This window comes from Saccopteryx leptura, chromosome 2, assembly GCF_036850995.1.
Source record: "Saccopteryx leptura isolate mSacLep1 chromosome 2, mSacLep1_pri_phased_curated, whole genome shotgun sequence".
NCBI classification, from domain to species: domain Eukaryota; kingdom Metazoa; phylum Chordata; class Mammalia; order Chiroptera; family Emballonuridae; genus Saccopteryx; species Saccopteryx leptura.
The window spans coordinates 37567238-37580174 of record NC_089504.1 but is presented as its reverse complement, the minus strand read 5'-3'; the positions used below and the strand labels follow the sequence as shown (position 1 = coordinate 37580174).

General features: G+C 49.7%; 2 protein-coding genes across 2 annotated transcripts; one reads left to right on the top strand and one right to left on the bottom strand.

Annotated features, from left to right (window-relative positions):
* Nucleotides 1-447: 447 nt before the first annotated feature.
* Nucleotides 448-4480, top strand: RGP1 (RGP1 homolog, RAB6A GEF complex partner 1). Its single transcript, XM_066367702.1, has 9 exons — nt 448-568; nt 999-1133; nt 1724-1860; nt 2148-2231; nt 2323-2472; nt 2743-2889; nt 3116-3243; nt 3436-3625; nt 4118-4480. The coding sequence occupies exons 2-9, from the start codon at nt 1018-1020 to the stop codon at nt 4339-4341; spliced, it is 1176 nt and encodes a 391-aa protein (XP_066223799.1). The 5' UTR covers nt 448-568; nt 999-1017; the 3' UTR covers nt 4342-4480.
* An 85-nt stretch (nt 4481-4565) lies between these two features.
* On the bottom strand, nt 4566-10614 carry MSMP (microseminoprotein, prostate associated). Its single transcript, XM_066367704.1, has 3 exons — nt 5434-10614; nt 5106-5214; nt 4566-4746 (listed from the first exon to the last, which is right to left on the bottom strand). Exons 1-3 carry the CDS (start codon nt 5561-5563, stop codon nt 4566-4568), a joined length of 420 nt encoding a protein of 139 aa, XP_066223801.1. The 5' UTR covers nt 5564-10614.
* Between the last annotated feature and the right edge of the window lie 2323 nt (nt 10615-12937).

Below are 12937 nucleotides of genomic sequence, written 5' to 3'. Positions count from 1 at the left end.
GTTGTTAGGTGCCGTCCTGGAGGGCCGGGCGCCGAGGAAAGCCGAGGCGAGCAGGTGTCTCTGTGGAACCCGGGAGCTGTGGCTGCAGCTGTAGCGGAGGCGACAGCAATGAAGCCGCCACGGGCTCCCCCTCAGTTGTCTCTCTGGGTCCTGGGCGGGAAGGGTCGGGCCTCGTCGTCATTGGGCCGCGATGATCAGCCTGCCCGGCCAAAGGGCGACTACAGGGCCCGCGGAGAGGGGAGGAGCCTGGGGGGCCGGCCCGCAAGGCACCGCCCCCGGGACCCGCCTGGGAGCTCGCGGCGGCTTCAGCTGCGTCCCCGGGCCGCGGCACCAGGTCCCGCAGCGTTGGGCACTGAACTCGGCCGGCCGATGTCTGGGGGAGCGCCCGAGCCCAGGTGCCAGGCCGTGGGAAGCTGACCCAAAGGCCCAGGACCCGAGCCCCTTCCGGTCCAGCCGGCCGGGTGCTTCCGGCCGGAAGGCGCTCTGCCCCGGGAGGGGGCTGAAGGGAAGTCCCGCCTCTGCCGCGGACGCTGCCACGCACAGGGCTGTGTCAGAGAGAGGTGGACAGGTATGCCGAGACCCCCCCACCCCCACCCCCACTCCAGTTTCCACCTTGCGAGGTGCCTGGGCTGGGGGAGCGAGGTGACTGGTGTCGGTGGCCTTGGTCTGGGACGTGGAACCTTGGAGGATGGGGGCAGAGGCCGGGCTGGGGGTTCAGGGGGGTAGGGGACTAGCCTAACACTGAGAGAGGGGCTGGCGTCTGGGACCCAGAGCGACGCCCTCCCCCAGGCAGTACTGAGCCAGCTGCCTCCACCACCACCACCACCACCCCCGGCGCCCCGTACCTCCTGTCCGCCTCCCCGCACCCAAATCCAGGCGCTTCCCTGACCCTGTGGTGCTGACCGCCGGTGTTTTCAGCCCTCACCTCACCCTCAGGCTCCTCTCAGAGACACCCCTCTCTGCCATGGTACTGACTTCTGACCTTTGTTTCCTTCTAGGTCCGATTCCGGAGCTGCCATGATTGAAGTGGTAGCAGAGCTGAGCCGAGGTCCTGTGTTTCTGGCAGGGGAGGCGCTGGAGTGTGTGGTGACTGTCACCAACCCCCTGCCCCCTACGGCCACATCTGCATCCAGGTGGGAATGCTAGTACTGAAGAAGGTGGTCCTTCAAGGAGGAAACTTGGTATCTACAGTGCTAACGTAGAGCTCAGGTGGTCCTGTAGCTACACCACCACCTTCCTGCTCATTGTGCTGTCATTGTGGAAAAGGGCTGTTTAACAGATGAGGTTGACATTACCCCTCTGCCCTCCTTTCCTTCTTCCTCTCTCATCCCCCTTTTTATCCACAGCATACTTTTCTTTGTTTATTGGTCTCTTTTTCTTTTTTAAATTTATTTTTATTGTATTTATTGGGGTGACATTGGCTAATAAAGTTATATAGGTTTCAAGTGTGCAATTCTATAATACATCATCTGTATATTGTATTGTGTGTTCATTACCCAAAATCAAGTCTCCTTCCATCACCACTGATCTCTTCTTTACCCTCTCCTACCTCTCTCCCACCCGTTTTCCCTCTGGTAATAATGGTTCCTCTGGTGTTCTGGATTTCCTGATTCCTAAGACAGCCACCTAACCATGTTGGTCTCGAGGTGGTGTGATAGGGAGTTTTGGAGAGCATTGCTGAGGTCAGAAACCCCTCTGATGCCTCTTTTACTTCCTCCCATAGTGAGGCTCTGGCCTGGGCCAGTGCCCAAATCCACTGCCAGTTCCATGCCAGTGAGAGTCGAGTAGCACTGCCTCCTCCAGACTCCAATCAGCCAGATGTTCAGCCTGAGAGCCAGACTGTCTTTCTACCACACCGAGGTTAGAGACAAGGTGTTTGCCTTTGGCAGGAATGGAGTAATTGTTACCAAAGGGTGAAGCTGTTAAATTGTTCCAGTGGGTTATTAGTCTCCGTTACTTAGGGATATGGGGGAATGTAATTGTTGCTTTGAGGTTGTAAGACTGTTGCTATCTCACAACTAGAAAAGAGCGGTAGCTTACTGGAGGCTGCCATTTGTTACCAGTGCCTTGTCCCCCCAGTTGCTGTGCTAGCCTTATCCAGTACTGGACAGTGGGATCATTAAACTGCAGTTTTCATCTTTTTTTAGGTGAGAGGGGTCAATGTATCCTTTCCACTCCACCAAAAATCCTATTCTGTGACCTGAGGCTAGACCCTGGAGAGTCCAAATCATGTGAGTGACTGTCTCCCATCCCTTCTAAGATTCCTGGAGGGAGGACTTCTCTGGCTGCCCCTGGCTGCCCTGACTACTACTTCCCAACCAGACTCCTACAGCGAAGTGCTGCCCATAGAGGGACCACCCTCCTTTCGAGGTCAGTCAGTCAAGTATGTCTACAAATTGACCATTGGCTGCCAGCGTGTCAACTCACCCATCACTTTACTCAGGGTCCCTCTGAGGGTTCTTGTGCTGACGGGTAAGTAAGGTTTCCTGGAGGGAAGGGCTAGAGAAGAACCTCACCAAAGCAGAAGTAATCTTTAAAGAACTTGTGAGAGGGGCTGGAGGGAAGCTTCCTGGTCTTAGTGATGGTGCGAGGGAGTTATAGAGGAGAAGTTTTGGAGGATAGATTGAGATGTGAACCTCAGCCGTGGCTTCCCTTCTGCCCTCTCAGGTTGGAATCTAAAACCTAACCTCTACTCTTACCTCTTTCCTCCCAGCACTACTTCTCTACTCATTCTCTCTCTAGGCCTTCAAGATGTCCGGTTTCCCCAGGATGAGGCTGTAGCCCCATCCAGTCCATTCCTGGAGGAGGATGAAGGTGGGAAGAAGGATTCATGGCTAGCTGAGCTGGCTGGGGAGCGCCTCATGGCTGCCACATCCTGCCGCAGCCTCCGTGAGAATCCTTTCAACATTGCCCGCCCCACCCCACCCCATCCTCCCCTCATAGTATTCCTGTCACAGAGGTGGGTTCTCTAACTGCCACATTCTTCTGAGGATCCACTGATACCTCATTCCAGATTATAAAGAAAAGCCCCACCTTTTGGCGTCCTGCTCCCAGCCCTACATGCTCTTTCCAGTGCAGTGTGGACTCCAGGCTTACAGTGTCCCATTTTCCCCAGATCTATACAATATCAGTGATGGCCGAGGAAAAGTTGGGACATTTGGCATCTTCAAATCTGTATACAGACTTGGCGAGGACGTAGTGGGGACCTTAAACTTGGGGGAAGGAACTGTAGCTTGTTTGCAGGTGAGAAGGAAGAGGGGCTTTGGGGATCCTGGGCCTGATGGCTAGGGTAGGAGAAGGGCCTACCTAAAGAGGGGTGGTATGTAGAAGTGGATTATGGGGTCGCTCAGGGAAAGCAGGCTGAGGTTAGGCTGCCCTCTTACCTGGAGTCAGCGCTTCCTAATGCCTGCTAGCGCACACTTTTCTTGCCCCCAGTTTTCAGTAAGCTTACAGACCGAAGAACGTGTACAACCTGAGTACCAGCGGCGCCGCGGGACAGGGGGTGCCCCCTCTGTGTCCCATGTGACTCATGCTCGACACCAGGAGTCCTGCCTACATACAACCAGAACCAGCTTCTCCCTGCCCATCCCTCTCAGCTCCACCCCAGGCTTCTGCACAGCCATTGGTGAGACCCTGGCCATTCCTGGAGAGGGGAAGAGAGTAAAATGTGTTTAGGTAGAGTGTAATCACGCCTGATTCCTAACACGCTCAGACATACCCACATCCAGCCTCTGACCTCAAACACTTTCTCAGATCTTCAGCCTGCTTCCGAAATGCACCGGCCCCTAAACTTTTCACAGCTTTGCACGTCTCCCCTGCCCCTTCCCACTTTGACCGTGTCACTCACTGATTTCTGATTCCCCGGCAGCTTTACTTCAGGCTACCAGTCTTGACTGTCTCACACTTGGGTCATTAGATTCTTAACACTGTTATCCTTATTGTCACATTTCTGATTAAGGCACTATATTTCTTCAGAGAAACCTTGAGCCTCGCTTCCTGTCCCGTGACTTCTCCCCCTCTTCGCGAATATAAGTTTTCGCTCATTTGCTAACCACGCCCTGTCATTGGCTTTTACTTCTGGCTTCTAATGCCTCTGCCTATGTCTTTTTTTCTACAGTGTCCCTGAAGTGGCGATTGCATTTTGAATTTGTAACATCCCGAGAACCAGGTTTGGTGCTCCTACCTCCTGTGGAACAGCCCGAGCCTGTCACCTGGACAGGGCCTGAGCAAGTGCCTGTAGACACCTTCAGCTGGGACCTCCCCATCAAGGTGCTACCTACAAGCCCGACCCTGGCCTCATATGCGGCCCCGGGCCCCAGCACCAGTACCATAACCATCTGAAATTGGCTCACTGCTGCACTGCTTTCTTCAGGATATTGAGAACTCAGCACCTGGACTCTAGTAGGGCCATTTTTCCCACCTGGGGCCCAATGGCACGGACAATGAGAAGCAGGCTTTCAGCTGTAGCATTAATTTATTTATTCAGAATAAATTGGCAGCTGCTAGTGGTTTCCCTGGAAGTGGCAGCAGCAGTGGGCAGTCAGCAGAAGGGTGGTCAGTTGAGTTTAGCTGGAGAGGGGAGCAGGAGCCCCAGGAACAGGGGTGTTGGCTGAGCCCCACTCTGGGTCAGGCCCGCCCCCTTTGCAGGGCAGCCGAGGGTCAGATTTTTGCACCAGGGAGAATTGGCAGGTTCCCGCCTCCTGTCGTACCTCACACTCAGCAGGGAAGTCAATGGGATGCTGGGACCTGGGGAATGAAAGGATGGGGAAGGAGTCAGCATAATGAGAGGCCACCTTTATTCCCACCCACAACCCCTCTCCCAGCATCTCTCCCATACCTCCCTAGTGCCCTTTTGGTCCCCCTAACTAAATTCTCACCTACCATGGATGGATTTTTAAAATTTCATAGCTGGACTATTTTCCCTATAGATTTACCACTGCCTCCCTCACTTTGTAGCCTGAAGCCTTCTCTCACCCTGTTGCTGGTCCCTTCAGGTTCGGCCAGCCTCATACTACTATTCTTTTCCTCCTAACATGATAGCATGTCCTGGCCATCTCAGTCACTCACATCACCACCATTCTCTCTGGCCAATTTTGGTCACTCACGTGTCACAGCAGCCCACACCGACGGGATGCAGACAGGTGCAATGGAAACAGTCTTTGCGGAGCCAAGACTCACCCAGAGTAAAATATTTCCCTTCATAGTGGCAGGGGGCTAGGGAAGAACAGAAATATTAAACGTGTAAGGGCATGGTGGCGGCAGATGGAATCACTCAGGAGTAGGAGAGGAAGTGCACACTGCCCCCATATTTAGTCTCCTGTTTCTGAGCTGGGAGAAGTCTGGGTATTCTGACAGGATCATGTCTAAGCAACCCCTCCTCCCAGTGAGTGCCCTCTGTTCTTTGTCCTTTTCTAATGCCTTACCCAGCTTTACCTTGAGCTTGGAAGTAGCATTTGCTGTGGACTCCTGGGTGCTGGAGGAGCAGAGATATCACCAAGCAGATGATCCCCCAGCCTCGCAGGATCCCCTTAGCCTGTCCAGCCCAGAGCATCCTTAAGGCCATTCCTGTAGGACAGCCCTTTTGGACCCTTGGCTTTTCTGTTCAGGCTACTCCTGGTTTTGTCTCCTTGGCTTTTCTTTGTTTCTCTCCTTGTCTCAGTTTCCGTCTTTTCCCCTGGGCTCCTGTCTCACACCATCTCCGTGCCCTCTGCTCTCACAGGCTTGGAGATGTTTATAAAGTGAGGACCCTGGCCCCCTGCTGAGTAGAGCTGGAAAAGCTGTAACTCTGTTTCCTGGGGTGAGGGCATGAAAACAAGAGGTCCAGCTTTAACAAGCTGTGAGAGCTGATTCATGCCCCTGCACAGCTAGGGGGAGGGAGGTGTCCATGGAAGGGGCACTGGACTGGGCACTTCCTCAGCAAGGAGGTGGGAGGGGTAAGGGCCCCCAGGTGGTCTCCAGACCTCTTCTCTGACCTGGAGAGAAGGAAGCATTCCACCAACTCCACCCCCCTCCCCACCACACACTCTCTCCAGGGGTGGATGTGCTGGGATCCCTGCCTGGACCGGAGGGAGGCATTTCCTGGGGATGGCTAATCCTGTGCCCCAGCCAAACCAAGGAGCTGCTGTAGGGTGCGACAGCCAGAGACTTCAGGAGAGTGAACAAGGCACCTAGAGTGGAGAATGTTTCTCTCAGACCCTAGGGTAGGGTCTCCCTGGAGTATCCTAGAGACACGCTGCCCCTCAGTGATGGGGGGGGGGCAATGGGAAGGGTGTCTCTTCCACGGGCATCTGAAGATGGATTCTCCAGTGTTCATCACCCAAACATACAGCAGATATAGATCTCCCCATATCTGGGGGTGGTCCTTGCAAAGAGTCACTCCCAGTTTCCCAGAGGTACCCCTCTGTCCTGGATAGTATGGAATGAGGATTTAGGAATCTACCCTTTGACATCCTCTTTTGGGTTTCCTGCAAGTTCTGGAGAACCTCAAAACGGGTAATTAAGAGCAGAGATTGCAGAGTCAGACTACTTGGATTCAGACCCTGACTTAAGAGCTATATGACTTTGGGCAAGTTACTTCTCTAAACCTGTTTCCTTATCTATAAATTGGGGTAGCGATACTCATAGGGTTAAGAGAATTAAATTAGATAATGTACGTCATCTGTCCTTGGCATAGAGTCCTCAAAATATTAGCTACTGTGGTTGGTGCTAGAGCTCAAGAGACAAAATGGGTAGACATTACTTTTTTTTTTATTTCAATTTTTTTTCCCCAGAGACAGAGAGAGAGAGTCAGAGAAAGGGACAGATAGGGACAGACAGACAGGAACGGAGAGAGATGAGAAGCATCAATCATCAGTTTTTTGTTGTGACACCTTAGTTCATTGATTGCTTTCTCATTTGTGCCTTGACCGTGGGCCTTCAGCAGACCGAGTAACCCCTTGCTCGAGCCAGCGACCTTGGGTCCAAGCTGGTGAGTTTTGCTCAAACCTGATGAGCCCGCACTCAAGCTGACGACCTCAGGGTCTCGAACCTGGGTCGTCCTCATCTCAGTCTGACGCTCTATCCACTGCACCACCTCCTGGTCAGGGTAGACATTACTTGTAATGATACTGAGCTGCTATCTCCTGCTGGACTTCTGTCCTTTTCACACTCGTTCTCCATGTCATCTTACCATCTCCCTCAAACACTATCTTCAGGAGCATTTTGGTTTTGGTCCTTGTATCCTTGAAACTCTACATGTTTGGTTTGAGAAACAGTGTTGCTGATAAAGCTACTTTCCCTTGGCCTTTACTGTCACTGCTACCCTAGGAAGAGGTATCATTTTCTTATCCTTCCAGCTTATTTTAGGACGCCTGCTTTTTCTCATGGATTTTGATCCATTTCTTCCTGTCCTCATTCATGCAAACTCTTGAGTTCTTTCTGATCCCTCTAATGCTGGCCATCTGTTTGGTACTAATGGCCCCTGGCTAAACTAGAGTTCTTCCCTTGTTCCACACTCCGGGCACCGCTATTCCAGGCATTCCCCTCTTACCTGCAGGGCCAATCACTTTGGCATGTATTTTATTTTTCCTTGTAAGTCTCCAGTCTCGTTTACTCCAAGACTCCCACTCCCTGTCAGCCAGTAGATCAGACACAACTACTCCGGCTGACTTTTGTAGAGGACTACTCTGCCTCTCACCTCTTCACTAATCAGAAACAACTCATCAGTCCACCTCAGACTCCGTTTGTCCTCCTCCAAGGAGAAAGCGTAAATGGAAGGAGATGCAAACTGTACTACACATTCACCCTAGTCAGGTCTGATACCCTTTCCACTTTAGAGGAGTGCCAAGAGAGATGAAAACTCAGGGTTGCAGCAGGGTGCCCTGATGTAGGCCGGTATGTGGGAGGCATGGCCTTGGACTGCCCTCTTGATTAGAGCGGGTGCTGGAAGGCCCGTCTACCACAAGGGCCCAATAGCCTTGTCCGCCGTCTGTAGCTCTGCAACTGCGTTTCCGCGGGAGGGACGCTAGCTGACACCCTGGAAGTCTGGACCATAGACTACCTTCTGCTTCTGCAACCTGGACCCAGACTCGGAGGGAGCGGACACTATTGGGGAGCTAGAGAGCATGAAGGTGGTGATGGTGCTGAAAAGCAAAGGGGCTCCGAGTGGATTGGGATTGGTGTGAGGTAATGGGGCCAGATGAGAGCTATCCGTAATGAAGATAAGGTAGGAGTAGGTGGCTTCTAGGAAGACAGGTTGGGCCGTCCCTGTCACAGAAGTTGGGGAACGGCAGGGAGGTGTTTGAACCCACTTGCATGCCTGTTGGTAAGTGTGTGTGCATCAGTGTAGCTTCGTGGGGCTTGATGCCGAGCGCGCACGCGCGCGTGTGTGCAGAGGTTGTCCGTGGTTAGGGCTCAACCCCGTGATTCCTGCAGCCTCGCGGATGCCAGTTGCGGGGGCCCGTCTGTTGGCGCGGGGGTGGTTGGCGCCCGGCGCCCGCACGGGTACAGAAAACATCCGCCGGAGGCCTGGCCGGGCAGCGCTCCAGCGGCGCTGGGCAGGTGCGCGCGGTGAGGAAGTGAGCGCATTCCGGCCCCCGGCCGCCGCCCGCCCTCCGGTGAGTCACCGCTGACCCCCACCGCCTTGGCCGGATAGGGGGGATTGGCTGCTGCGGCGGGGAGGTTTGGGGGCGGCCAGGAGGGCTGGGCGTGGCACTCGGGGGAGTTGGGGTAGGGGGAGGCTGAGAGGTGCCGGTCCTGGTTTCGCCCCAGGTAGGAAAGACCTAATAGAGGCTAAATGCAGTTTGTTCCTGAGTGGAGGCAGGCAGGAGCGAGCCCCTGGGAGAACGTCGTGGAACATGGAGAAGGCCCTCCCGTGGGGAGGGAAACGGGCCCAGGCAAAACGGAGAGACCGAGTCCCGGAGGCCCAGAAAGGGGAGAGAGGGTTGCTGGGCTGCGGAGACAGAGCAAAGGGGACGGGCACCTCACCAGTGTAGGCCTTGGGCAGCCAGAGACTCTCATGTCAGGAAGGTGGGGATGGCCAAGCCCTAGAGGTAGGGTCAGTATAGAGGTCTGCGCACGGGGAGAGTGAGGAGTAGGTTAGGCCATAGGGGCAGTTAGGGTATTTAGGTACAGTAGTGACTAGGTTATTAAGGCCTTTGAATGCAGGTGTGAGGAATTGGATTTGGTCTCTCAGCCAGGAGTTAGTGAATGCCTTAAAAGCAGGGTTATCTATGTCTAGCATTACTGCCTGCCATTCAGTCATTTTCCAAAAAAAAAAAAAAACGACACATTGATTTGCTAATTTGTACAGTCATTTAAAATTGCATTTAAAATATCTACTTAATTCTGTTGAATTTTTTAAAAGAAAATTTGAAAAATATGATTCAATATTTAATTTAAAATCCAAAGTGAGGCTATTAAGATTAGTTATATGGTGTTGAAACTTTACCTTTGTCTTGCCTCCATTTTCCCCTCACTGATTTAACCGAATTCTGTGTTGTTAATGTCTCCGTTTTCTATATCAGTAGCATAGCACTTCCAGTTTTCCTCTCCCTAATGTTTATTCTTTATTTTTTTTAAAGTATTTTATTTTTATTTTTAGAGAGAGAGAAGGGGGGAAGAGCAGGAAGCATCAACTTCCATATGTGCCTTGACCAGGCAAGCCCGGGGTTTCAAACCTGCAACCTCAGCATTTCAGGTCGATGCTTTACCCACTGTGCCACTACAGGCCAAACTATAGTCTTTATTTTTAACCTTAACTTTATTTCCTCCCTGTGCAGCCCTTTAACCTGCCCTAAGTATCCTGAACTGAGTGAAACATTTCTTGGGATGGGGGGCTTTGGGCTACAGTATACAAAGACAAGTAACTCTGTTTTACTATATATGTTAGGTTACTTAGTATCTTCTGTGGATTTGTATGTAACTGCAAAGTTTCTATATATACCTTGTGGTTGATAAAGAGAAAGCTAAAGCTGTTTTGTTCACGTAGTATTTCTACAACATAGCAATTTATATCCAATTCTCTTCTAAAATCAACTCTAAAATGGTATTTGATATTTGTCTCAGAAACTCACTCTAATTCTGTCATGATCTTTATAATTTATGTTGTCTTGGGCCAATAGCAAGTACAAGGATTAAGATCTTCATAATTTATTTTACAGATCCTTAAATGCTGCAGTTATGGCTTTTGCCTGAAACAAGAAAATCTGGGTCAGTTAATTAAAAGAAAAAACTCCTACTTTGGGCCCAGTTGCTTTCTCCTGTGATGTTTCAGCTCTAGCGCTACTTTATTCCCAGTGGCCTTTGCCTTCATTCCTTCTTTGCTCTGCTGGGCATCTTTAGAGGAAAACTTCACACCAACTTCCTCTTACTATAAATTCTACCTCCCCTCAACTCTACACTTCTCTTTGCCAACATACACCACAGCTTCTTCATTGATTTTTTTTTTTTTTTAAGTTCACAGCCCTTTCTGGCTCTTTTCCATCTTTAACACTCTTGTTGACATCTCTTTTTTCTCCTTTCTCTTTGGGAAGACCTCTGATTTTTAAAAGGTTATGTTTTATTTATTCTGTGTGATCTACTTCTGTCTTCTTTCCTCTTCCAGCACCTTTTTCTTTTTTTTTAATTTTTAATTTTTTTTTTAAATATTGTTTTTTTCTTTCTTTATTTTTTACAGAGACAGAGAGTGAGTCAGAGAGAGGGATAGACAGGGACAGACAGACAGGAACAAAGAAAGATGAGATGCATCAATCATTAGTTTTTCATTGCGCGTTGCAACACCTTAGTTGTTCACTTGCCCTCTCACATGTGCCTTGACCGCGGGCCTTCAGCAGACTGAGTAACCCCTTACTTGAGCCAGCGACCTTGGGGCCAAGCTGGTGAGCCTTGCTCAAACCAGATGAGCCCGCACTCAAGCTGGCGACCTCGGGGTCTCGAACCTGGGTCCTTCTGCATCCCAGTCCGACGCTTTATCCACTGTGCCACCACCAGGTCAGGCATAATTTTTAATTTTAATTTTTGTATTTTTCCTAAGTGAGAAGCGGGGAGGCAGACAGACAGACTCCTGCATGCGCCCAACTGGGTTCCACCCAGCATGCCCACCAGGGTGTTATGCTCTTCCTATCTGGGCCGTTGCTCTATTGCAACTGGAGCCATTCTAGTGCCTGAGGCGGAGGCCATGGAGCCATCCTCAGCACCGGGGCCAACTTTGCTCCAATGGAGCCTTGGCTGCAGGAGGAGAAGAGAGAGATAGAGAGAAAGGAGATGAGGGAAGGGTGGAGAAGCAGATGGGTGCTTCTCCTTTGTGCCCTGGCTGGGAATTGAACCCGGGACTTCCACACGCTGGGCCGATGCTCTACCACTGAGCCAGCCAGCCAGCTTTCTTATTCTGGACTATTTACAAACTCTATTATGCTACTTTCACCAAAGCTTCAGCCTTCCTTTTGTGATTAAACAGTGTTTCTCTAGATATAGCACAAGATGCCTATATTTTCATTATTTTTCCTACAAGAAGAAAAGTTTTCAAATTCACATCTATTTTAGTCTCTTCTTCCCACATTTTGCATCCATAAGCATGATGTGATCACTATTATAAAGTCCACTGAGTGACCACTTAAGCCTGGTGTTGGGCTAGGCACTGTATACTGAATTTCATAATCTTAGTGTCAGATTCCTAAATGCTTACCAACAGTAGATGCTATCATGTGTGTGTGCATGAATATTCTCATGTACACACAGACTGAAATACACAGATAATAGAACCATAAGTCAATATTTGAATATGAATTTGTATTTAATATATTGCATTATAAACAGATTAGATATGTTTTGGGTGGGAGATGAGGATAGGTAAATTTATAGCTAGGATAGAATTTTAAGAGACAGCATCCTTTGATATTCTGTATCCAGACTAGAGAAGGATGAGAGAAGAGTCATTCCTGTGATGATGAGGAGACCTCATGTAAGGCACTGAGTTTGAGGAGCTGTGAGAGACTTGTAAGGCTGTGGTGAATGGCAGATGGATGGGATGGAGAAGCCAGAGTTTCAAAAACATTCTATTTCTATACCCAAAACATTGTCTCTGGCAGAGAATATAAAAGATTCTACAGTTGTAGTACTGATTTCAACTATAGTCAAGTTTCCATTAATAACCTATATTGCTCTTTGACACAATGTGGAAGAAATCAGTTCTTTTTCAGTGTGGCAGCTCTTTATTTATTTATTAATTTGGCAGCTTTTTAAAGATTAAAAAGGGTTTGTTTTTTGCTAGCTTATTTTTCTAAGCTCCCTCCCCCCCTTCAGTACTATCCAGTAGAACTTTTTGCAGTGATGGAAATGTTCTCTACTTGTCCTGTCTAGTCATTAGCCACCAACCAATTGTGGCTATTGAGCACTGGAAATGTAGCTAATATGACTAAGAAATGGAATTCTAATTTTATTTAATTTAAATGTAAATAACCAGATGAGGCAAGTGCCTCTTGTGTTAGCCAGCTCTTAAAACTTTGGAACTGCCTGACCTGTGGTGGCGCAGTGGACAAAAGCGTCGACCTGGAATACTGAGGTCGCCGGTTCAAAACCCTGGGCTTGCCCAGTCAAGGCACATATGGGAGTTGAAGCTTCCTGCTCCTCCCCTCCTTCTCTCTCTCTCTCTCTCTCTCTCTCTCTCTCTCTCTTTCTCTCTCTCCCCCCTCTAAAATGAATAAATAAATAAAAATAATTTACAAAAAAAAACCTTTGGAACTTACCTCCTTGTCACATGGCTGTCTTTAGGTTATTCCAAAAAATCTTATGATCACCTCAAACACAGTAAAAACAGGCATAACTGGGCTCCTTAATCTGTTTGAAGGCGTGTCTTACATGTTACAATTGAGAAAAAACACAAACTCAACCCCTGGAGTCCTGATAGTAATGTCAGGTTTTTTTGTTGTTTTGTTTTAATATTTATTGATTGATTTTAGCG

Excerpts from the sequence above, each read along its gene's own strand:
- RGP1 (XM_066367702.1), top strand. The coding sequence starts at position 1,018 with ATGATTGAAGTGGTAGCAGAGCTGAGCCGAGGTCCTGTGTTTCTGGCA. Across the intron at positions 2,473-2,742 it reads GAGGGTTCTTGTGCTGACGG|GCCTTCAAGATGTCCGGTTT; the intron begins GTAAGTAAGGTT and ends TTCTCTCTCTAG. Across the intron at positions 2,890-3,115 it reads CACATCCTGCCGCAGCCTCC|ATCTATACAATATCAGTGAT; the intron begins GTGAGAATCCTT and ends CATTTTCCCCAG.
- MSMP (XM_066367704.1), bottom strand. The coding sequence starts at position 5,563 with ATGGCCTTAAGGATGCTCTGGGCTGGACAGGCTAAGGGGATCCTGCGA. Across the intron at positions 5,215-5,433 it reads ATGCTACTTCCAAGCTCAAG|CCCCCTGCCACTATGAAGGG; the intron begins GTAAAGCTGGGT and ends GTTCTTCCCTAG. Across the intron at positions 4,747-5,105 it reads GGTGTGGGCTGCTGTGACAC|GTCCCAGCATCCCATTGACT; the intron begins GTGAGTGACCAA and ends TTCATTCCCCAG.